This window comes from Rhipicephalus microplus, chromosome 1 (assembly GCF_043290135.1).
Source record: "Rhipicephalus microplus isolate Deutch F79 chromosome 1, USDA_Rmic, whole genome shotgun sequence".
Taxonomy (NCBI): Eukaryota; Metazoa; Arthropoda; class Arachnida; order Ixodida; family Ixodidae; genus Rhipicephalus; species Rhipicephalus microplus.
In genome coordinates this window covers 55274002-55299279 of record NC_134700.1, presented here as the reverse complement: position 1 = coordinate 55299279, position 25278 = coordinate 55274002, and the positions used below count along the sequence as shown (strand labels likewise).

At 50.2% G+C, this 25278-nt stretch overlaps 1 protein-coding gene across 10 annotated transcripts in view; it reads right to left on the bottom strand.

Annotated features, from left to right (window-relative positions):
• Nucleotides 1-25278, bottom strand: part of Dus3 (Dihydrouridine synthase 3) — a 243518-nt gene that overhangs the window by 188241 nt on the left and 29999 nt on the right. For 8 of the 10 annotated variants that reach the window (XM_075869244.1, XM_075869350.1, XM_075869491.1 and 5 more), the window contains exon 5: nt 5-52. The exons of the other annotated variants lie outside the window; for them this stretch is intronic. In XM_075869244.1, coding sequence (XP_075725359.1) covers nt 5-52 — 48 coding nt within the window. The remainder of the gene's footprint in view (nt 1-4; nt 53-25278) is intronic. 10 annotated transcript variants of the gene reach the window in all.

Here is a 25278-nt window from a genome sequence, read left to right as displayed (position 1 = left end):
TCACCTCATTTCTTGCATTTTTCGCCTTTTCAGAAAGCTCCTGATTGGTTTTCTTGCAAAAAAGAAGAACAAAAAAATGAATATTCACAAACGATGCAAAACATTACCCCCACGTTCTCATGGTAAGCTTTATAACTCAAAAGATGCAGTAGCAGTCACTCCAACTTTTCAAGCACAATCCAAAAGAGGTCATCAACCAGGGTGTTTTTGTGAGAAGCTTCTCGACAATTTTTTCAATTGCTTTTAATGTGAAAAGAAGGATGTGTAAGGGATGATCTAAGCAACCTTCTTAAAAACACCTCATCTAAATAAGTGCACTTTCGTTTGGTTTGGGCGTGCCTGCTCCAAGGGTACTTGTGTGAGATGCTAGAGGCCCTCCATGCACGTTGTCACTTATTCAATTTTTCACGAAGGTACCCACAAATGCAGTCTACTCATGGTAGGCTACTTCCTAGTGCACTTTGCTGCACCGAGAAACGACACCGACCTGAGCCACCATTACCTGCTCTAAGGTTCAGAAATGAGGACACTGCGATTGAGAAAAATATCTATTGCTGTAATATGAAAAAAATGTAACAAAACCTGGCCACTGGCAAAACACCACCACTTACATACGTTTGTCTCTTACTGCCTTTCAACTTGCTGTCCTATTTCTGCCGGCTCCTCCAGACTGGGCACTGAGCATTCAAGGGGCACCATGCCTTTAGGGGGGAGATTGGCACCTTGGTTATGAGCATTTTGGCTTCAATATATGGAGTGGAGACTGGGCACTGAGCATTCGAGGGGCACTGTGCCTTTAGGGGGGGTATTGGCACCTTGGTTATGAGCATTTTGGCTTCAATATATAGAGTGGAATCACTGGGAAAAACAGCAGGTGGGCACCAGGTGCGAGCTCCTACTTTCCACGTGAGATCAAGACTTTTTGTCCATCAAGACATGACGGTAGTGTGATACCATGCCATCATTCTCACACTGAAGGTCATAGACTTTGTGTTTGGCAGTGAGCTTTCTATCTTTGTGACGCAAAGCTTGGTACCACCTTCTGAATCGCTCCAGATTTCTTCGGAGGTCTGTCACAATGAACATAATCGGTGTATACCCCAGTCAAATCTAAATGATGGCATGCGATTGACTCACTTTATTACGCCTGATTTAAGGAAGGAGGTAAAACAGAAGAAAAAGAACGCCAAGGAGGTTAACCAGTCTATAAGCAGCCAGTTTGCTACCCTGCACATGGGAAAGAGATGAGCGAGATGAAAGATAGAGAGGAAAGTTCTACTATAGTAACACAGTCTTAAATTGTTTCGATTGTCTGGTCACACTCCCCCGGGTTATTTTTGTAGGAGGTTGAATGTGTGCTTTGATCATGCTCTCAAATTGAATTATAGGATAAATGACTGTTTCTTTACCTATATTTATAATGATAATTTGTATGTGTTGTATATTACTTGAACGTGATAGCTTTAACTAGTTCGTTTAACGAAAATTCCGGTGTTGGCGTCGCTGTCAGCGTCTCCAGTTGTGAGCGAGAAGACATCATCTTGTCCGTGACAAAAAAATAAATAACTTTTAAAAAAAACTTCAGTACGAGTGAGAATTGATCCCAGGCTCTCTGCGTGGCAATCGGGTGTTACACCACAGAGGCACGCCAGTGATCGAAACTGATTCGGAAAAAAAAACAATGTGAATTTTAGGTAGTATAGGTTCTCATTAATATTATGTCCAGCCAGAAAAGCGAGGCCTTATGTTTGCACTTTTTTTGTTAATGTAGTAGAACGAATTTCTTTAACCCACGCAACATTAGGTGGTAGAAGCGTAGAATCACATCAGGCATCTAACATGTGAAATGCGTGATGAGTGGGTGTTAGAAAGGCCCCGCCATTACAGGGTGCTCAAGCTTACGTTCGCGTGTTGCTTTACGCACGCGTAAAGACTCTTGGCTGATTCGCAAAAAGAACAATTATGACGCAGTGGGCACTTCGCAACTGTACTTGCAGTAGACATTCTACGATAGTTTGAAATGGCCAGTGTTGCACTCACAGTCGTTCGTTCCCTCATGGCACGGTTGAGGCAAACACCAAGACCAAAGGTAAGATAGTAATTGAGAAGGTGATTCGCACAAAGCCCGGTTATGCTATTGCGGTCTACTCTGGAAGGCGAAGCTCAAGCATCCTCTAACTTGTGTAATCGTTGTGTTTGTCACTGTTGTGTAACTGCTGTCACATAATATACATAATACTGAACGGCGTCAGATCTGCCATATCTGCCAACGGCTACTGCATGTAATAATAATAACAATAATAATATTATTAATGTTATTATAATTTGTATTTGCACTACAATATTAATTTTCTCAGGTAACGTGCAAGCTGGACAACAAATTTGCTTACGATCATTCGTATGCTAGTCCGTCATTGCTGGGCGAAAGAGATTGGAGGCTACATATATAAGGTTCTCAAGCTGCTTATAGCAGCTTTTTTGTTGGTCGACGCCACTGTGTAACTGTGTTTTCACAGAAAATAAATTAATGAATAAACAAATAAACAAATTGCGTGATGTGGAGTCGTCATTGCAGTCGCCGCCGCTGTCGAAGCCTGGTGCAAAGCTACTCTGTGTACCTCAATCTGCTTCTTCTTGGTACGCCTCATGCATGACAAATGCGTTTTCGTACAAGAAACTACGCAGTGCCAAAAATAGCCGGAAAAGTGACGTGGGAACACAGCGCACCATTCGCGGTAGCCGCTTTCACGTCGCCACCGCCGATCACAACACGTGCGCCCCGCGTCGCTACAGCAAGACCGTACTGCAGCGCCACTAATTCTCGCGACCGCCACGCGGCCCGCCTCTCCGGCAGAACTTTCAAACTAAGATTATTTTAGTAACGTTGGCCAGCATACTGCTCCTGGTCAAGTCTAGGACTAACTAAACTGACAGCACTGTTGTACGAAACAGAACCATGAAATGAACTAGCTCCTCAGAACCATGAAATGGCATTTTCAGGGAGTCTACTAATTTGATGTTTCCCAATTCCCTGACTTTTCAATGTTTCACATGAAGATTAAACACAAATTCTATGACAGTCACCTCTGCTTGAAAAACTCTGCACACTGAAAAAACCCCTTGAATGTAAAAAAAATATATACGGCACTCATACAAAATAAGTAAACATATTTACAGCATACCCTCAGAATATTTTAGGCGCAAGCGATAAATGTGAAAAAATATGTATATCTGGCTCAAATAAAACCTCTGAACAAGGCAGTGAGCAAGTTGGCTGTGTGATGTTCAGAAAAACCAGGAAGCAAGCACACAAGCCAAAAACCTAAAATTAACTGCAGATGAAAGCTTGAAGGAGCCTGCGACAGACCGACAATGCAGTCAAAGCTGCTAGGAAATGTAGAAGTGGTGCCACCTTGCAGCATCCGTGTAAAAAGTGGAAACAGAAGCCCTGTTGTTCCCGCCACTGAGAAGGCAGTGTTACTTCTCAGTGGCGGGAACGAAGCCCACGCTACTTTGGATGTCGATTCGACCTGACCTGCTGTATTTCCTGACTTTAATACTTAGGATGTGAAGTGAATTGGATCTGATTCTACCTGGATTGATGTATTTATATTGATTTGCATCCCCCCTAATTTTTGCACCTTTAAAATATACTTTTTAGCAATAAAGAATAACTACTACTCGCATATAGAGTGCACCTTGCCTTCACGAAGACTCATGATACCTTTGCAAAAACAGAATCGAAATGCTGAATTTTCTTTCTTTTTCTTTCTCTTTTCCGGCAAGCACATGTATGTTGGTGTTTTATTTCTCGAGGCTCTGATGTGTCAGCGATGTCCGAATGAATGTAGTCAAGGCAAGGTTCAAATTTTAAGAAAAACTGTATTGTGCTAAGTTACAGGTGAATCGGCAGTGGTTACATGTATGAGGAAACTGGACTCGGTGCAGGAGCTCGATCAGATACGTCCGACGCCACTCGCGTCTCGGCTCGCTCTGCGGTGTGTTGCTCTGCGGTCCCGGCTCGAATCTCGGCTCGTTCTCCCCTCTCGGGCGATGTGTTGCTATGCGGTCCCGGCTCGAAAGCTCACTTTTTTGTTCTTTTGAATGTTCGTTGAACCAATGGGCAACCGCGTCGAGTGGACGCGCTCAGGACTCGGAGTCCACGTTAACGCAGTGCAGCGTTTCCCGAGCAAGCACGGAGACGCTGCCGGAGAAGGAGGCGCTGCCGGAGAATGAGACGCTGCCGGAGAATTCAGCTGTGCGAATTCGAGTGCCGCTGACACGGCCCTCCAGAAAATTGCGCCTGTCCTCAGGCGTGCGTATCGTTAGATGGCGATGGTTCCGTAACTTCTAGGAGCGGCTCCTTATATCTACGAAGCTGCTCCACGTTGACGATTTTTTGGTTGATCATGCCCGGTGTGTGGGGTACTCTTTGGATCTCGGCCTGTTTCCTCCGACGAGGGCCGTTATCTCGAACGGACCTTCATAGCGAGGGTCTAATGTGCCTCGAGCGCTCAACTCAAGCAGGACGAGGTCCCCTGTTATGAACCCCGGAGTTCGCCGCCTTTTGTCGTATCGGACCGTTGTTTTGCGCTGACTCTGCAGTAGCCTCTCTCTTGTCTCTGCACGTCCCCTTGCCAAGTCGTTCAGTCTATGAGACTCGTCGATGTCTCCCTCGACTGAGGCGAGGTTGAGCTCTCCTGGCAGTTTTGGGTCGTAGCCATGCATGAGTCAAAATGGGCTGTGGTCACTGTGACGATGCTTCGTGGCGTTGATTGCGAGCGTTGCTTGGGGTAGTTCCTTTTGCCATTTGTCCTTGTTGTTCAGCATTTTGCGTAGCACCTGTTTCAATGTTCCTACCATTCGCTCAATCAGTCCGTTTGATTGTGGCCAGTACGGTGGGGAGTTCTGATGAGCAATTCCCAGTCTGTGATGGAATTGGTTGGTTTTCTTGTTCACGAATCCCTTGGCTTGGTCCGTAATAATGACACTGGGAACTCCAAATCGCGGAATCCACCGGTTTGTCATGAAGTCAAGGTAGTGCGACGACGAAGTGCTCGGTACGGTTACGGCGTCCATGTATCTCGTGGCGTGGTCGATACACACGAGGATGTGGTCTCCCTTCTCGTTTAGCGGACCCATGTGATCCAGGGATATCACCGCGTTTGGCTAAGTAGGAATATCGCGTGGGATGAGGCAACCTTCGATCCGTGTCGTGCGGGCGTTGATAGTCTGGCACGTGTGGCAGGAGTGAACATACTCGCGTATGTCTTTTCTCATCGATGGCCACCAGTACTTTCGCTGGATCAGGTCTCTTGTCTTCTCGACGCCTAGGTGGCCGTTGTTGTCGTGGAAAACGATCATCACACTGCTTCAGAGGGCAGCGGGAATAATCACCCTCCGACGGACCCGTCCTCCCTCGAGAGATTTCTTCACCAGTATGTCGTTTTCGATCTCGTAGTCAGAAGATTTGTGCTTGGCCTCCTCCCGAAATCTTTTGCAGTCAGTATCCCTCTCCTGAAACTCGCGTAGGCGACTGTGTTTGCCGACCACTACTGCGTAGCAGTGGAGGTCTCGGGTCGAAATGCCCTGGTCGAAAGCCTCTGCAGATTCCGACTGCCTCGAGAGTGCGTCAGCAGCATAGTTCTGGCGTCCTGGCTTGTGCTTGACGTCGAAGGTGTACTCTGCTAAGTCGAGCGTCCACCTCGCAAATCTGCGGTTGCTGGCTCCTTTCTGAACGAGGTAAGACAAGCTGAAGTTGTCCGTGAACACTGTAAAGCGAGGGCCTCCTCTCAGGTAGACTGAAAACTTTTCAGTGATCGCCCAGTGGAGTGCCATGCACTCGAGCATATTAGAGGGTAGACCACGATCGTGCTCGTTTAGTGATCTGCTTGCGTACTTTATGATTCGCTCCTTTCTGTCTTGAGTTTGAGAAAGCACCGCACCCAGCCCGGTTTGCGAAGCGTCGACATGAACGTTAGTCGGGCAGTCTGGGCGGAAGCTCGCCAAAATCGGCGGGTTCTTCAAGGCGTGTTTTATGGCGTTGACGGTTGCTTCATGAGCGTCAGTCCATACAAAAAGAACGTCCTTCGCCAGAAGGTGCCGTAGCTTGTGCGTGACCTTTGCAAACTCCTGTATGAACTTTCGGTAGTGGTTAGCGAACTGCAGGAAGGAGTACAGCTTCTTTGCGTTGCGATGCGGCTCGAACTTCTCGACAGCGGCAACTCTGGATTCGTCCAGTGTTCGTCCTTCGGCGAAGATCATGTAACCCAGGAAAGATACTTTGTCTTGAATCAACTCGCATTTCCGGAGATCCATCTTCAAGCCGTTGATCACGACTCTCCTGAGTGCTTCGTTCAGCAAATTCAAAGCCTCCCTCACTGTTGTGGCTCCCTGCCCGACATCGTCCATGTACGTAGCTGTCCTAGGTAAGCCATCGAACGTACGACGCATGACTCTTTGCATGGTCTGAGGGGCCTTGCAAAACCCAAAGGCCATTCGAAGGTATTCGTACTTTCCGTCTGGAGTGACGAATGCGGTCTTGTGTACGTCGTCCGGCTTCATTCGTATAGTCAGAAATGCCGTCTTCACCAACGTTTTTAGAACAATTCAGTTTCACAGCTTCCCATAGGCGCCCACTATCCGGCGCGGCCGCATAGCGTGTCGCGGCCGCTAGGGGCGCTGTAGGCATGCTTTGCTCCCCACTCTGCGCGTCGTCTGCTACACCGGAGGAAACGCGGTGCGGCGCGGCCGTGTTACCGCTCGCATTTCAAAGCGTTTCGCTTTGCTGGCGGAACAGTTCGTGCCAAAGCAGCAGTTTCTTCGTATACATGCATTTCATTGTTGCTGCGCCCATTTTCATCTGGTGGAATTACGTGTCTGGGCTCCATCTATAGCTACCGTCGCCAGTACATTCTTATGTGGGCATAGGCGGCCTCGCGCGAGCATAACTGTAAAAAAAAAGACACCCTTCAAAGAAAACGTAGATGCAGTAAAACTTTTTAAAAGCATAGTGCTCGTTTCTGATGCCACATAGTCATGCGCCGTTTACCGAACAGACTCGTCAATCTGATTTCGGTGTTTTTTTTCTTTCCTATTCCCGTGAATCTTATTTGAAGATAACATGGTGAGAATAATAATACTGAGAAAGTAAAAATGGCAAATTCAGAAGGAACATATATTTTCTTGCACATACAGAATAGTATTGCATCGTTCACTGAGCAAGAAAGGCAAAGCAGCTTAGCTTTTTTTCTTGCATTTTGAACTTTTTCCGTGACAAGCAGTTCACGGTTCTTCTTTCGATAGAAGAAGTGCATGCGCATCAAACAATAGCATTTGATTATCTTTGCGGTGAGGAATTCATGGTGCTCATTACAACCAATTGCAGGCAGTGCAGTCGCATGAAGCCTGTCCAATACCATCCAGAAAATATCCCCGAACACTGCCGACGTTTCAAGCGTATCGTGCACAACCTCTTCTACTTCCTTAATTAATGCGTACAGCCTAAATGTGGCCTCTCGAAGGCATCCTGGCTTGAATGACCTCAACTCTGTCAGGCGCCTCTGGTTGAGCTGTGTTTCCTCGGAGTTGAACTGATCGGGAGAAGCTGTGAGCAACGCACAGCATTCTTCGCACGTTATTGTTTTCGTGATTTTCTTGTGCACATAACCGGCTAGATAGTACACCACCATCTCATGTGCTCCAGCTTTTTGTACCCATGATCCCGTTCGTCACAGCAAACGTCCTCGGTACAAACCGTCCCCAGAAGCTTCTTATCCAGCTTTGCTTCAACGGCGAGCTTTAGCTCAGCTGCCGCTTTCGCCTTTTCAGCAAGACTTTCATGAATTGAAACGAGGACGCCCTCAGCCGGTTCAGAGCAGTTCCCCTTTACTTGCTTTTGTTCACCGCTGCCTTCATTGGCTTTCTTGCTCGCATTTGCCTTTGGAGGCGTAGGCACCGAGCACATAGAGGTCGGGTTGTGAGGACAGAACACAGCTTGTGATGGACATTTTCTAATTTTCCTGTCACACCAGTGTGAGCTACCTGAATGCCTGAACAGATTTTCAAGCTATCTGTCTCATTGAGCAGGTGCTCGACGCTAGCAGTGCTGTCTACAGTCTTATGCAGTTGCTTGTGCATCTTGTTGTAACCGTTCACAACACAGCTACCATCATTTTTCACAATAACAGCCTTGCTCACTTTGAGCTCCCCTGCCACAAGTCGCCTGTCGAAAAAAACACCGCAAGTTTGCCCAGAACATTCATCGACGATGAGTTCAAGCTTCCAGTCCCTACTAGGTAACGGCACTGTCACCAGTTCGTCCAGACAAACACCGGAGGAGTTCGTTGCTGATGATGATGATGAAAAACATTTATTATAAAAGAGAAAAGAGAGAGGTACGGGGCCAAAGCATGACCCCGCTACATGGTCGGCGTCCTTAGTCCGGGACACCGCATGACGAGGCCCCTACTCGCGCCCGTCTCACCAGAGACCGTTGAGACTCTAGTGATGAGCAGTTGAGGAGGGCAGTCTCCCATGCCTCTCGGGAAGGGGTAGGGGAAGGGGGTAGGTGGGGATTTTTCGGACATGCCCATACCATGTGGAAGATATCACACGTCTCCCCACAGTATGGGCACCGCCCATCTGTGTTCGCATCGAAATGCTTTAGGATTGCAGGACAGAGTAGAGTACCTGTCTGCAGGCGCCTTAGAGTTCGCTCTTCCGCCTTACTCAACCCCTTTGCAGGAGCCGGGTAAAGGCGGTGAGTGTCACGATAATAGGTCAGAATTTCTTTGAACCGCAGCAGCGGTGTATTCGCCTCCGAGTCATAAGAGCCAAGGTGAGGAGCCCGGTGGGTAAGCGCTCGGGCGGCCGCGTCAGCGGCCTCATTACCTCGTAAGCCCTGATGGCCAGGAGCCCATACGATGCGTTTCGGGGCTGGATCAGCGAGAGCCCGTTTTAGAATTTGGCTGGCTAGGGGGGATATCTCTCCTACCAAGTAATGAGTACATGCTTTCCGGGAGTCCGTGATGATAACTTTCGAGTTGGGGTCCGCAGCAGCAAGCGCTATCGCGACTTCCTCAGCGCGCTCTGGATTTTGTGCTCGGAACGAGAGCCCATTGACATGCTTTTCCCGGTGAACTACAGAGGCCGTGTAAAATCCCGTGGGCGAAGGCCCTGCTATATCTACGTAGAATACACCAGGTCGGGAGCCGTATTGCCTCTCAAGCGTGCGAGCCCGCGCCTGTCTTCTGCTTTCGTGCGTGTGCTTATCCATGTTACTGGGGTTCGTTGCTGAGGTGCTAGGTGGTGGCGTGATGCCCACTGCTCCAAGCGAATCGCCTAAGGACAAAGAGGCCTCTTCACACGAGCCACTCGAACAAGACGCACTTTCCGCCGATGCTTCCAAGCCGATTTCGTTCCGCTTTTTCAGTGATTTTCGCGTGCATGTCGTCGTTCTTGGCTTAGATATGTGCTCCGGCAAGCCAGGAAAGAGACGCGGCAACGCTCCTGGCACTAACTTCCAGTTACCACGGGGAATTAAAACCTCCTGGCCCTTTACAACATGCTTGAAATACTTTACAATGTCTTGCTCTTCGAAATGTCTCTCACGTACCTTGGACTTTTGCGTGAGGCGCCTGTCCTTGCGGTGCAGCATGTGTTCCCATTGTTTAAACTCCGTGGCCTTACGTGGTGGGGTAAAAAAATGATGATTTGCGGCGTCATTTCTGTAGCCACTCGTACATCCCGGCGCAAAACACGAAGGCATTTTCACAACAAAAAAGCGAACATTCGGAAACCGGAAGATTCAGGCGCACGTGTGGGGAACGAAATCGCTTCGAACGACGCGCGCCCGCCAAAGCACCCGCCTGTCCGCGCGCCCGATCAGGAGCAAGTGAAGAAAAGCGTGACTGCAGCGCCACTAGTTCGCGTGACCGCCACCACGGCCGCCTCGGGAGCGGAGCTGTGAAACTGAATTGTTCTAAAAACGTTGGTCTTCACGTCCAACACAGTGAAGTGAGCCGATCCGTCGCGCATGACATCGTCAATAACGTCTTCCATGACGGGCATTGGATAAGAAAAGTTGATGGTTTTCTCGTTGAGCTTGCGATAGTCGTGTACCATTCTTCGTGGAGTCGTCGGGTGGTGCGGTTGGTCGACGACTATCGTTGGGGCACCCTACTCGCTTTCGCTCGGCCTTATGATGCCCTTGGAGAGGTAGTCATTCACCTGTTCTCGGATGAACTTGCGATCAGCCGGTGAGCACCTGTACGGCCTCGATGACACTGGTATATTGTCTCTGAGCTCGATGCTGTGCTCGGTGTGAGGACACACGCCCAAAGTGTCGCCTTTGGAAGTGAACGCTTGGTGATGCCTTAACAGAATTGCGTGAAGTTGTTCCCTCTCTGCCTCGGTGGCATCCTTCGTTATCTTCCGTGTGGCGTCTTCGACTAGACTCGTGAAGTCTTCGTCAGGTGCGGGACATTTCGTGTTGAGGCGCACGTACCCTTCGTCTTTGGAAACACTCTCCCCCGATTCCGGCAGAACGTCGCAATAAGCGTTTCCCCGGTGCGGTGTGGTGTGCCTTGTTTCGGGGGTGGCACTTCGGACGATGAAAATTTTCCGGAGGGCTCAACTGGAACGATAGTCACATCGTTTGACGTGTGAAACGTTACGTCGACGTTCGCGACTCGTTGCCAGTCTGATCCCAGAATCAGGTCAATGCCGCTGGGCAATTCCGTTACCACGACGTCCTCGAGTCGAACATTCGTGGTGCCCAGTGTCACATCAAGCGTTGCAGCGAGAGTTGGGCATATGCTGCGGTTGAGAACTTCAATGTGTTCGCGCTATACCCATGCGTGCGTGGGAATGTCGTCCGTCAAGGCATTGGCACTCATGATGGATAAGTTGGCGCCACTGTCAATGCACACGCGGACGGGTCGGTTGTTAGCAGTACCGGACACTATTGGTAATGTGCCGCCCGTCGAATGCAAAAAACAGTTCGATTGCCTAGGTGACGTAGTCCCTGTTTCGTGGCTGCTATTGTCTCTCTTCGCTCGTTTCTCCTCCGTTCTGATCGTTGCTGGGGTTTTCGGCTTCTTACAATCACGGGACAGGTGACCGATGTCGCCGCAGTTGAAGCACGAACAAGCAGAGATGGGCCGCGAGTGTGGACCTCTTGAGAAATCGCTGTGTGTTGGCCTTCGGCAAGTTGGCAGAGCTGCTGGCTGGCACCCGCTGGTTCGAACCCTGACCACGGCTCGCTGTAGACGATGACGGTTTCTTGTCGTTCTCGGCACACACGGTCGTGCGACGCCTCGCGTCGAGCAAAGCCGCTCTGTCAATGAGTTCGGTTACTGTGCCACACAGCTGCGCTGCGAGTGGGTTGGCCCATGTGTCGTCCTCGATGCCGCTGAGAATGAGGGAAATACGTTCTTCCTCTGCTAAACGGTACGGCGCCTTGTTCAGAATGGCGTTCTTCGAGTACATGTACTCGACGATGGTCTCGTGGCTCTGAAGGCGTCGCTTCGTCTGCAGTTCGAGGAACTCCTGCATTGTCAGCTTTCGTTTGAATCGGAGAATGAGCGCTTCCTTCCATTGCTCCCAGGTGTCATACTGTGAGCCGTAGGCGCTGTGCCAATCCTTGGCAGATCCCGTCAAGCGGCTTGCTGCTGTCACCAACGTCAGCGATGGCGTCCAGTGGGCGAGCGCTGCGATTCTCTCCACTTGCGTAATCCATTCGTGAGCACTTTGTTGCGGCGTCCCATCGAACAAGGGGATTGAAGATGACGTGTCGCTTGTGGAATGAATCTGGATCGGGCTCGTCGTCGGTGGACCTCTTGACAGCGTGTTGGCGAGCAGGGCTTGTGTGTTCACGAGCGCGGCGAGGATCTGGGCCATGGAAGGTTCTCCCTCGTGCGTTGAAACGGTCGGCGCGGCGGGGCATGCCGCGTCTTGGTTGGTGCCGTCGTTCAGTGACGGTGGCCGCGTCATACGCGAGGACATTGTTATGTCAGCAGGGACGGAATGGTGCAGCCCGAGGGTTCCAGTCGTCACCCGTTCCGTTGGCAGTGAAGCGTTCTGATGGGCTTCGTGCAATGTCTCACGTTCACTCGTGGTCGCACGGTTAAGCTGGGCTCGCAGGCTGCTCAGTTCAGCGCAAAGCCTCGCGTTGTCGGCGGACAGTGTCTCCAGGTGCGCCTGCCTGTCGTAGTCGTAGGCAGCCTGGTCCTTCGTTGACGAGTCCGTCGGCTCTAGGGCTTGGCGAGTGATGTTGTCGCGGATGATTCTTGCGATGAGCTCGTCCTTTCGTCCGGAGCACCGTAGACCTCGTGCTCTCAGCTCGTCGATGAGTTGCTTTTTCGTTGCATTGGCCATCGTGCTGTGGTCGAGGGTCGTGAACACGCTTTCGAAGATGGTCGTTTCGGAGTCCCGAGACGATGTACGGCATGGCGTCGCTCCTTCTCGTGGCGTCGTTTACTCCTCCGAATGCAGCTCGGTCGATTCACATCCTGTCGGCTGCACCATGTCAGCGATGTCCGAATGAATGTAGTCAAGGCAAGGTTCAAATTTTAAGAAAAACTGTATTGTGCTAAGTTACAGGTGAATCGGCAGTGGTTACATGTATGAGGAAACTGGACTCGGTGCAGGAGCTCGATCAGATACGTCCGACGCCACTTGCGTCTCAGCTCGCTCTGTGGTGCGTTGCTCTGCGGTCCCGGCTCGAATCTCGGCTCATTCTTCCCTCTCGGGCGATGCGTTGCTATGCGATCCCGGCTCGAAGGCTCACTTTTTTGTTTTGTTTTTTTAATGTTCGTTGAACCAATGGGCAACCGCGTCGAGTGGACGCGCTCAGGGCTCGGAGCCCACGTTAACGCAGTGCAGCGTTTCCCGAGCAAGCCCGGAGACACTGCCGGAGAAGGAGGCGCTGCCAGAGAATGAGACGCTGCCGGAGAATTCAGCTGTGCGAACTCGAGTGCCGCTAACAGATGCTTGGAGTGCTATGGAAGCCCTCAGACACCTTCAACGAAAGCTGGGGCTAACGTTGAAAGTGCCGACGTCGAATATGTGATGGCAAGAACAAATGTGTAAAGTTGCAAAAGCTTCCTCCATTCCACAGATGAATCCCGAATGTCGGCATCTTACTTTCGTTTAAGCTAAAAAATAATCGCAGATTAAATGACACAATCTCAAGAAACTGAAACTAGAAATCCAACTGAAGTTACTCAAGTGCTACTCTTGTAATGCAAGCTACCAGCAATAAGTGTGTAGCTGAAAACATTTGCTGTTGTATCACCAATAACAATATTAATACTACTAATCATAATAACATGCATGAGATAGCACAGCAAGCCTCTGCTGACGGTAGTTCTAGCCTAACCAGAAGGCCCGTGATTTCAACAAATAACGAAAACGGTGATTTCAATAAAAAGTTAAACGACATGAATATGACATCATGAAACAATGTGTGGCCTCGAATTCTCTCGCTGAAAACGTAGGATCTGCAGGCCACGAAACTGGCCGGTCAAGTGCATGTGTTCTGGACAAAGAAAAGCTTGCATCCTGGACCCGGCATCCACATACAGACGACTGCACATACATTGAACAGGAGTGATGAGACGCTTCCGACAATGTACTCTCGCTGCTTACATTACGTACTTAGGTGTACTCAAATATGCTGTGCCTTTCTTACGATTTTTATAGTGATAGAGGCTCCTGTATTGGGAGCTGAAACGTCTAGTAAACTTTGTGTTCTATTGGTTGGTGTATCCTTCTGCATTTCCTTTTGCCTTTTTTTTCACTCCCCTTCTAGCAGTTCACCGTAGTTGAAGCTGAAGGAGCGCCTTTTTGAGTTTTAATAAATGGTAATGCTTATTTTAAATATGCCACAGTTGCACAGACTACCAACGAGTTTCCATGAACTGGCCAGGTTTTTCAGATATTTTCTCACTTTTCCACAAGGGTCCCAATCTCCAGAGTTTACCAGTTTCGTGAAGACTGATTTTACGCATCGGCAATGGATCCCCTGGCCTAGCTCATTGGGCGGTAATCGCTCGGAGCACTGGTGGGAGTGGCTACACGTCAGCATCCCAAATCGCACGAACAAGTAAGCTGCAGACCGATTTTCTGTTATTATATATCGTTACATTTATTATTCAGAAGTTCGAATAGTTCAAGTAACAAATTTCTGGTAATAGAATTGCAAACCTTACTGAAAAATGTTAGAAAATTTGACTATTCTCAAGCCCCAAATAAACAATGCTGCCTTTATTGGCAGTGTATACTTGCAGCAACCAGAAATGCACGACCATTTACAAAAAGTGTTACTGGATTTAGCAACCAACTTTGGTATCTCCATAATATGCAGCATGTGCATAATTCCTTGTGCTGCTAGTTCATAACGTGTCATCATGGTGGTTGGCAATATATTCAAAACATCAGCAGAGACTGAAGCCTATCATGTTAGGTACACGAGTCCAAAAACCATGGTAGTCCTAGAAGAGGACTGCAACGGTTGGGCACAAATTGCTGCTTAGGTGTGGAAACTTTTAACAACATCAGCTTTAAGTATATTGACCAATTTGACATATACAGTCAGACCAATTTAGAGCAAACCCTGTAGATTTATAAAAAAAATTGCTGCTAAATGAGAAGGTAAATATACGTGGGCTTGCTTTTCAATGCATAGTTGTTCTGCAGCAACTGTTATTGCTACAGTGAAAGCATGTTACTTCGAACTCGAAGGGCCCCATAAAATTGTTTGAATTAAGCAGAGTTGGAAACAGTAGATGGATGCTGGAATGAAGGAACATTGCGCCACACCTGGCAAGCAGCACCTAAAGAAGTTCCCTTTAGACTTGTTATTGAGGATTATACTGCCACGTTCCATTTCCCAAGTTTTTGTTATCGTCCCAAAACACCACACGATTCTCAGCGCAAACCGCACCTGCAGTTTTCGAGAAGGTTCCAGACTGTAGTAGATCATTTCGATAAGATCACACCCACTGTGCGAACGGTACAGATTGTTCTGGAACCTACGCCACCGCCAGCGATAACGCTAGAACATTCGACGGCAAGAGTATAAAATGCCGACGCGCTTCGCCGCTTGTCAGTTGTTGATCGAAGGCCGACGCTCCGTTCGCCGCTATCAGTCCGAGACTGCTATCTGTGCGAGACTGCTGCTGTAATTGGACTTTCCGTTTACCGGGCACAGGTTCGCCCAAATAAACAGTTAAATTCCAACACGAAGTCTCCTGTCTTCGGCCACGTCACGGCTCCGTGACATTCGGTGAAGGTGCTGCTTCGTTCATGTACCGGACGCCCCCGTCAAGCCGTGAACCCAGCCCACGTCGCGGAGAAGACACCGACGCCAACCAAGAGCAGCGAACAAGCCGCCGACAGCAAGGGCTACCACCGGAGTACGGGCTTCTACAAGACAAGGCGCGGAAGACCAAGGCCATGACCGCAACTGCAGCAACAATGACAACCGCAGCGTCCCAGCCCACGATGGTCATGCATCAACACAGGGAACCACCAATTTTCCATGGGTCATCGTTCGAAGACCCGAAGTCCTGGCTAGAATTATACGACCGTGTGGCCACCCTCAACCACTGGGACCATGACGAAAAGCTGCGTCGTGTGTTCTTCTATTTGGAAGACACCGCAAGGACCTGGCTCGAAAATCGTGAGTCCACGCTCCGAACGTGGGATGTTTTCTGCGGCGCATTCCTGCAAACGTTCGCGAGCGTCGCTCGCAAAGAGAGGGCCGCTGCTCTACAAAAGACCCGGGTTCAGCTACCAAATGAGAAGGTTGGAATTTTCACAGAGAAGATGACCCGCCTATTTCGTCACGCTGACCCGGACATGTCTGAGAAGAAGAAAGTTCGTTTCCTCATGCGAGGGGTCAAACAGGAGCTCTTCGCGGGACTAATGAGGAATCCACCGAACACCGTCCAAGAATTTGTATCCGAGGCGACCACCATCAAAAAAACCCTTGACATGCGCACCAGACAGTATAATCGTCGCCTGACTCCAGAATGCGCTGCTGCTCAAACCAGTGACCCCGAAAACCTGCGTGAAATGATCCGAGCGATCGTGCGGGAAGAGCTGCGCAAACTGTTGCCTTCGGCGCACCCTCAAGTGGATTCGATCGCCGACATTGTGCGAGAAGAAGTTCGGCAATCACTTCGAATTCCCCAAACACCGCTGCCCGAGCCAGAAACTATGAGCTACGCCGCTGCAGTGCGCCACAACGCTCCTCCCTGTCCACGCCAAAACGCCGCCCCGTCGCACTTCCGTCGCCAAACACCACCGCCGCCACCACCCCCACCGACGACCTACCGTTCACCAGCGGGCCAGCGCAGTGCGCCGAGGAAAACCGACGTTTGGCGCACCCCTGACCACCGCCCACTGTGCTACCACTGCGGCGAGGCCGGGCACACTTACCGCCGTTGCCAGTACCGACAGATGGGACTGCGTGGCTTCGCCGTCGATGCACCACGTCCGCAGCCAGGGGAACGGCCACCTGACATCGCGGACTACCTGACAGGAACTCAATGGACACCCCGAAGTCCTTCTTGTTCGCCGTCGCCCAGCCGCCGCATGTCACCGCACCCCCGGCAGTACTCCGGCCCAACGCGGGGCCGGTCTCATAGCCCGTATCCGGGAAACTAAGGGCAGCAACCGGTGGAGGTGCGGTTGCTGTGCGACGAACTACCGAAGATCCTCCGACGACGACGATGCCGCGACGGAGCTTTCCGAACACAATGCCAACCAGGCAAAGCCCTGACGGCGAAAGCTCACTTACCGAAGGTGGCCTGACGACGCAACACGAAAGCAGCGGAACAAGCCGACGCAGCCATGACCCGACGCCACGACCTAACTGTAATGCGAGACGGCGAACTAGCGACCTCGACGTTCTTATCGACGGCCACAGTGTGACCGCTCTCGTCGATACTGGAGCTGACTATTCTGTCATCAGTGGGTCGTTCGCCGCAAAGCTAAAGAAAGTTAGGACAGCTTGGAAAGGCCCAGAAATCCGCACAGCCGGAGGTCATCTCATAACGCCTGCAGGAATCTGCACAGCGAGAGTCACCATTAACGGCCGTTTTTATCCTACAGACTTCGTAGTCCTTCAGCGTTGCTCGAGAGATGTCATCCTTGGCATGGACTTCTTATGCCTCCATGGTGCTGTCATCAACCTAAAAACAAAGTCGATAACGTTATCCACAGAAGAAGCACTACCGCCGCGCACGCCGTCAGGACACCATGCCTTGAATGTGCTGGAAGAACAAGTCACCATTCCGCCTCGCTCAAGCGTCATTATTTCAGTCGGCGCTCCTAAATCACCTGACTTGGAAGGCGTCATTGAAGGCAGTCAGCATCTGCTGGTCACCCGAAATATTTGCGTCGCAAGAGGAATTGCAGAGCTGCGGGGAGGCAAAGCAATGGTTATGCTCACAAATTTCAGCAATGAGTACAAACATGTGAACAAAGGAACAACGGTCGCATACATCGAAGAAATTGTCGAAGCCACCAGTGCTTTCGCCCTCGCCGATTCTGCGGAACCTGCTCAGAGGAACCAAGCCCCTCCCATAGCTTTCAACGTCAATCCCAGACTTCCGAACGATAAGCAAGAACAGCTCAAGGCCCTGCTCCTGCAATACAAAGATTGCTTTTCGTCGTCATCGAAAATTCGGCAGATCCCAATCACGAAACATCGCATCATAACCGAAGAAAATGTCAGACCAGTCCGTCAGAGTCCGTACAGGGTTTCGACGCGAGAACGTGAGGCCATGAAGAGACAAGTTGATGAAATGCTGCGGGATGACATTATCCAGCCGTCCAAGAGTCCATGGGCATCCCCCGTGGTGTTAGTGAAGAAAAAGGATGGGACCCTACGTTTCTGCGTCGATTATCGCCGCCTGAACAAAATCACAAGAAAGGACGTCTATCCTCTCCCACGAATAGACGACGCACTTGATCGGCTCTATAACGCCAAGTACTTTTCGTCAATGGACCTCAAGACTGGCTATTGGCAAATCGAAGTCGACGAAAGAGACCGAGAGAAGACGGCGTTTATAACACCGGACGGCCTCTTCGAGTTTAAGGTGATGCCCTTCGGCCTTTGCTCAGCACCTGCAACTTTTCAACGCGTTATGGATACAGTACTGGCAGGATTGAAGTGGCAGACTTGCCTTGTGTACTTGGACGACGTAGTCGTGTTTTCCTCGAGTTTCGACGAGCATCTTCGGCGCCTTGAAGCTGTACTTCAAGCCATTAAGACTTCCGGACTCACACTGAAGCCAGAAAAGTGCAGATTTGCGTATGAGGAGCTCTTGTTTCTGGGGCACGTTATCAGCAAGTCTGGAGTTCGTCCTGATCCACGGAAAACAGCCGCCATCGCCGACTTCCCACCGCCCACTGACAAGAAAGCCGTGCGCCGATTTCTGGGCCTGTGTGCCTATTATAGGCGGTTCGTGAAAAACTTCGCTCGCATCGCCGATCCTCTCACTAACCTCACCAAGGCCGACGTGGAGTTTAAGTGGGAAATGCCGCAGGAACACGCTTTCCAGGAGCTTAAACATCGCCTCCAGACGCCTCCGTTACTTGCCCATTTCGACGAATTCGCCGAGACAGAAATACATACTGACGCAAGCAGCGTAGGTCTTGGCGCCGTTCTTGTGCAGAGGGCTGACGGACTTGAAAGGGTTATTAGTTACGCCAGCCGATCGCTATCCGAAGCAGAAGCAAATTATTCCACAACAGAAAAGGAGTGCCTCGCCATCATCTGGGCTACGTCGAAATTTCGCCCCTACCTCTACGGCAGGCCCCTCAAAGTTGTGTGCGACCACCACGCATTGTGTTGGCTAGCCACCTTGAAGAACCCTTCAGGTCGCCTCGCACGGTGGAGCCTGAGACTTCAAGAATATGACATTACTGTAATTTACAAGTCCGGCAAAAAACACTCCGACGCCGACTGTCTCTCTCGTGCGCCTGTCGACCAACCGCTACCCGACGACCCGGATGACGACTTTTTCTTAGGAACGATAACTACCGACGACTTCGCTGAACGACAGAGGGCCGACCCGGAACTTAAGGCCCTAATAGAATACCTCGAAGGCAGGACCGCCGAAGTCCCGAAGGTATTCAAGCGCGCACTTGCGTCGTTCTTTCTACGAAACGGTCTTCTACAAAAGAAAAACTTTTCACCGCTTCGAGCTCCTTGTGGTGCCTTCAGCTCTGCAACCAGAACTCTTGCAAGCCCTGCACGACGATCCGACGGCAGGGTACCTCGGTGTGTCTCGCACGCTCGCGAGGATACAAGAAAGGTACTACTGGCCACGTCTTACCACCGACGTCACTCGTTATGTGAGAACATGCCGGGACTGTCAGCGACGCAAGACACCGCCGACAAGGCCAGCGGGACTTCTGCAGCCAATTGATCCACCTTGCCGACCTTTCCAGCAGATTGGTATGGACCTACTGGGGCCGTTCCCGACGTCGGCTTTCGGAAACAAGTGGATCGTGGTAGCTACCGACTACCTCACCCGCTACGCCGAGACAAAAGCCCTGCCAAAAGGCAGTGCATCCGAGGTAGCTAAGTTCTTCGTCGAAAATATCGTCCTACGTCACGGCGCCCCGGAGGTCCTTATCACCGACAGAGGAACGGCATTCACTGCCGACTTAACTCAAGCGATCTTGGCATACAGCCAAACAAACCACCGCCGGACGACAGCGTACCACCCACAGACCAACGGCCTCACCGAGCGGCTTAACAAGACGATCGCTGACATGCTGTCAATGTACGTTGATGTCGAGCACAAGACGTGGGAAGCCATTCTTCCGTATGTGACCTTCGCATACAACACGGCGGTGCAGGAGATGATGCAGATATCTCCATACAAATTGGTCTACGGAAGGAGCCCGGCAACGACGCTCGATGCCATGTTACCCAACGTCACCGACGAAGAAAACCTCGATGTGAGCGAGTACCTTCAACGCGCCGAAGAAGCCCGACAACTTGCGCGTCTCCGTATCAAGAATCAACAGACGACGGACAGCCACCGTTACAACCTTCGACGACGCTTCTTGGAATACCAGCCCGGTGAACGTGTTTGGGTGTGGACGCCGATACGCCGATGTGGACTAAGTGAAAAGCTTCTGCGATGGTACTTCGGACCGTACAGGGTGGTTCGACGTCTCGGCCCACTCGATTACGAGGTTGTCCCCGACGGCATCACGAACTCTCAACGACGCCGATCGCGACCTGAAGTCGTCCATGTCGCGCGCCTCAAGCCGTTTCATGCGCGTTGACAAACTGAACCCGTGTTTTTTTGTATTATTGTTGTATCGTAATTTATTCATTGTACTTTCTTGCATTATTATTGTACTTTCATCTTTAGTTAAAGCATCGGGACGATGCCTTTTTTCAGAGGGGGGCAATGCCACGTTCCATTTCCCAAGTTTTTGTTATCGTCCGAAAACACCACACGATTCTCAGCGCAAACCGCGCCTGCAGTTTTCGAGAAGGTTCCAGACTGTAGTAGATCATTTCGATAAGATCACGCCCACTGTGCGAACGGTACAGATTGTTCTGGAACCTACGCCACCGCCAGCGATAACGCTAGAACATTCGACGGCAAGAGTATAAAATGCCGACGCGCTTTGCCGCTTGTCAGTTGTTGATCGAAGGCCGACGCTCCGTTCGCCGCTATCAGTCCGAGACTGCTATCTGTGTGAGACTGCTGCTGTAATTGGACTTTCCATTTACCGGGCACAGGTTCGCCCAAATAAACAGTTAAATTCCAACCCGAAGTCTCCTGTCTTCGGCCACGTCACGGCTCCGTGACAATACGATACCATACCTTTGTGGCAGGTAATTTTGTTTATTAGGTTTCATACCTTTGTGGCAGGTAATTTTGTTTATTAGGTTCAGCGAGCTCGAGCAGTTAACATATTTGCAGATGAGTTACTGATGTGCCTCAAACAAGCAGCGACATGCATTCATGTCAGAAGTGAGCCTTATGTCAAAATATATTTTTGCTCTAAGACACCTTTGTTTTTCTACCGCTCGGACAGATTTTGGATTGTGGCAAAAATGACAAGAACGTTCATTCCAACGATGACAATTAGCATGCTTTTGTCTCACAAAAAAGGAATGGTAATTTCAATTTGATGTCAAAAGTCAACAAGGAATGATTGCTAGCGTCACCCTACAGATATTTGGTCCTATCTACTGGAGAAATAGGCAATCCTCACAGGTAGACTCATTTTGGTTAAAAAAAAAAAACGTGCATATAACTTGAAACTATATTTTATCCGCTTTGAGGTTGTGCCAGAGAGAATTTTTTGCTTTTTTTTCCGTGTATTCATAGAGGCTCCCAATGACATGGCTGGCGACACATTCACCTGTCTGCATGCCCCTCTGCCTACGGCTGAGAAATGTAAGCACCGCATGTGGAGGTGCTCACAAGATCAAAAATAAAATGTCATCAGAGAATAGCAATGTGACTGAATTCAGGAAATTTTCAAACCACACCCATAAGTCTAAGTTAATCTGGTAATGTTGTGAAAGTCCTCATGCGTAAAGTGCTCACCAGGAACGGAAGAACGAGAGGGAGCCAACAATCAATAGGCGAGCTGAGGGAATTCAGAAATGCTTTCAACGCATATGTAATTAATACAGTTCAATGTCAATACTAACAGGCATTGCTCTTTAAAGCTTGAAATTGCAAAGTGGGATGATTTTAACAATTTACTTGTGTTCATGTCTTGAGGGGATGCTAGGTGGTGGCGCATTTTGATAAGTCGTTCATTGGTGCTTTCAAGCATGGTATTGGGTTGATCCCGGTGAAAAATAGGCGAATTCAATTATGTGGGTTAACACACTCCTCTTTCAATCCAATCCGGGTTGTCTGAGGACTGTTTTCTATTCATTCTATTGATAGACTGGGGCCTCTGCCTGTTCCATGCATGTTCCATGGCTATTCTCATGTTTTTACCATCAGAATAGCCTCAACCCCTTCTAAGTGGCTCCCTCTCGTTCTTTTGTTTGATCTCTTCCCCGCTTTAGATAAAACACTTACAAATTAGCCCCCCAGTATTCCCCAAGGTTCTACACTGAAGTACACTTTGCCATCCTGTTGCGTTTCACCAATGCTCCGTGCTGACTCTATTGCACACGGTCGCGTGTCTCTCATCATTAAATAAAAATCAAAATGTACAGTACAATCTACCGTATATACCCTTGTATAAGTCATACTTTTTTAAATCAAATTTAGCTTGGGTTTGGGTGCAGCTTATACAGAAATCAGGCCTATACCTACATACTATTAACAATAGCACTACTGATATAACTGTGTAGGATAATTCTGAAGTGAAGCATGACGAGTGGGCAAAGCACTAGGGAGTTAAATCACCCGCACCACATGTAGATGATCGACAAGGCATGTTACGGTACACTCAAACCTAGATGTATTGAACTCGGATATAACAAAGTACCGGTTATATAAATTAAGAATGGTCTTGCAACAGATACGGTATTAAGAATACGCTAGAACCTGAACACCCGTGCCAGCGATCGCTGGCACGCGTGTTATCTTGGCATATATCGGTGCGCTTTCAACACGAAAAGACTGTGCAAAGAGAAAACTTCTCCCAGGAGCAACTGTATTTACTCGCACTAGGGTTTTGTATTTTATAGAAGTTCTATGATATCAGATCCGGAACAGTTAGCTGCTAGCCTTACTTTGTATAACATTACAATTTGTTGCTATCACACTCAATGCATTGCATTCAACGCACCATCATGTTGTTGCTAGAGCTAATTGGCTGATCACGAAAGCTACGAACTCACGGCGCAACTCAAGACAGAAGCGCATGACGAGTCGACCTCTGAAATATAGTCCGAAAATCGTCGTTGTCACAATGGTCTCTGAGAGTTTCTATGAGCACCTAATTTGACATCTCCTCGCTAGTGACGACAAGGTTGTGGGCAATAAAAAAGAAAAAAAAAGGAAAGCAAAGCTGAACGTCGTCGGGTGCCTCACAATGCGCACGCAGTGGAACCAGGCACCTGTGCACGGTGTCGAAAACGAAGAGCGAACAACACAGATACTGCGGAAAACTACTCGGTAAAGCGCTCTCCATATGCAGCACGGCCCCACATAGGGGATGCTAACTAAAAGCCTGGCACTGCCAATGCTAAAGTAGTTTTCTTTGTTTTTAGAGGGGGGGCACATCCGCGCATGCGTCTGCGAAAGTAAGAATGGCGGCAACACCGGCTCAAGGGGCACAGGACTGCCTGCTCGCCTCGCACACACACATGCACAATAACAATCGCTCGCTCTCGCCTGAGAGGCGCTGGGGCCCCGATAGCGCTGTGCGTGCCGCAGTGGACGAAGCGGCGGTGGGGCAACCATAGAAGATGCACGCTCGGACCAAAATGACTGAATCCGGGCCAAAACTTCTAGATCATTTGTGCAGAAAATTCGTTATATCAAGGATGTCTCCCACTGTTACTGTATTACATAGAGGCAGCAAATACATCAGCTTCTATGGAGTAACGGCGGGGAATAGAAAAACTTCATCATGTCAAGAAATTCGTTATATAGAGGTTGTGGGGGTGCTGACACCCCCCCCCCCCCTGTAAAGTTGTCTGCGCCGCGTGGCGCACGTGTCTCGCCCCAGGGCGTTGTTTCGGTGGTGACCACCACCGGGCGATAGATGGCGTTGTGTTCGCTTTGAGTACCACTGTTGGTAGAGTGGTAGCGCCGGTGGTGGCCCCTGGCGGAAGGCGGGCCTTGGTGGTGGGCGAGCGTTGAGCGAGCCTCTTCTGCGCGTGGCGGCTGCCGCGAACGGTTGTCTGTAGCGCGGGTCCCCGGTGCTCGGCACCGCGGGCTTCGAGCCGGGGTCCCACGTGGAAAGTCAGGCGTTGGCGACGCCGTCTTGGGTATGTGCTAGTGTGTTGAGTGTGTTAGTGTGTGTTTATCATGTTATTGTGTGTTTAGTGTGTCACTGGGTTATGTTGTTTGTATGGTAGCGTGTTAGTTGAAATGGGTGTATCATTCGGCAGACGATATCGTCGTCTAAATTAGTTAATAAATGTATATCATGTTGTGTGCTTTGTTCCGACCGTGTTCACCGTGTCCGTCACTCCAAGAGCGTGGCGTGGCGGTGCGCGCGTTCGCCGCGCCGAGACCCCACACTGGCTGCCCAACGTGGAGCTCTTGGAGTGTCGGACGACAGTTCTTCCGGTTCGGTACAGGGATTTTGTTAGAGCCGGAGTAGAGTAGGCCTAGGGGGGACTTCTTTGCTAGCGTTGGTGGTGTGCTTTGTTGAGAAGCGAGGGGATTGGTTTTGTAACGTGTTTCAATTTGTCGGCAGGTTGACTTTCTTTTTTTGCTCGCAAGTGTTCTTATTTTTTGTTGTTAGTTTTCAAAAACGTTGTTGAATTAGGACGAGAGCCATGCGGTCCGCATCCTGGGGTGAGCAAGGCCTAGAGCACGTGGTTTGTAGGCCAGGCCCGAAGCGAGTGAGTACGGAAGCCTCGTGGGTGGTTCGATTTTCTGTAAATAGCTTCTTCTATCTCTTTGGGCTCAGGGAGCCGGGCGTCGTTGCTGACTTGTATTGCGGCTCGACGCCGGGGCGTCGTGACACCGCCCGGGGCGGTGGACGCCGATCGCTCGGTAAGCTGCTGTGTGCGGCGAGCGATAGGGCCACCTCACAGAGTGGACGTCTCCTCGCGGCTGCCTCTTCTGCGCCTAGGCGGGGTGCTGGGTGGATGCCGGTTGTTGCCGAGCGACTCATTAGGCCTAAGGCTCTGCGCAGCCGCCTGTCGCACGTGGCACAACTAGGTGGATCGTAGCGTTGAGGTGTTGCGCTCCGCTTCCCTCACTTTTTTTTTCTTGTGAGCACGAGTTAGGAAAAGTGATTTTTGTTTTTATTTTGATGGGCGTCTCGGCCGCCACCGATGTATTAGCTAGCAGTACTAACCACCGTACCACGTGGCCGAAAAGCCTGAAGCTCCCTCCCCTGGGCCGCGCTCCTTTGTTTCTTTCGAGTTTTGTTTTTTGTTGATGTATTCAGCGGGAGGGATGTCATCCACGGCCGGCTGTCCTGCGCATCGTCAGCGTCGCTGGCCAGGAATGCCGTCGTGAGTTCGGGCGATGAAGATGCCTGGGACCTGCGCAACTGCCTGCAGTCCGGCGCCCTCGTGAGTGCTGGTCGCAACTGGAAGACGTGTCGGCGCTAGCGACGGATCGTCGCGCCGACGGC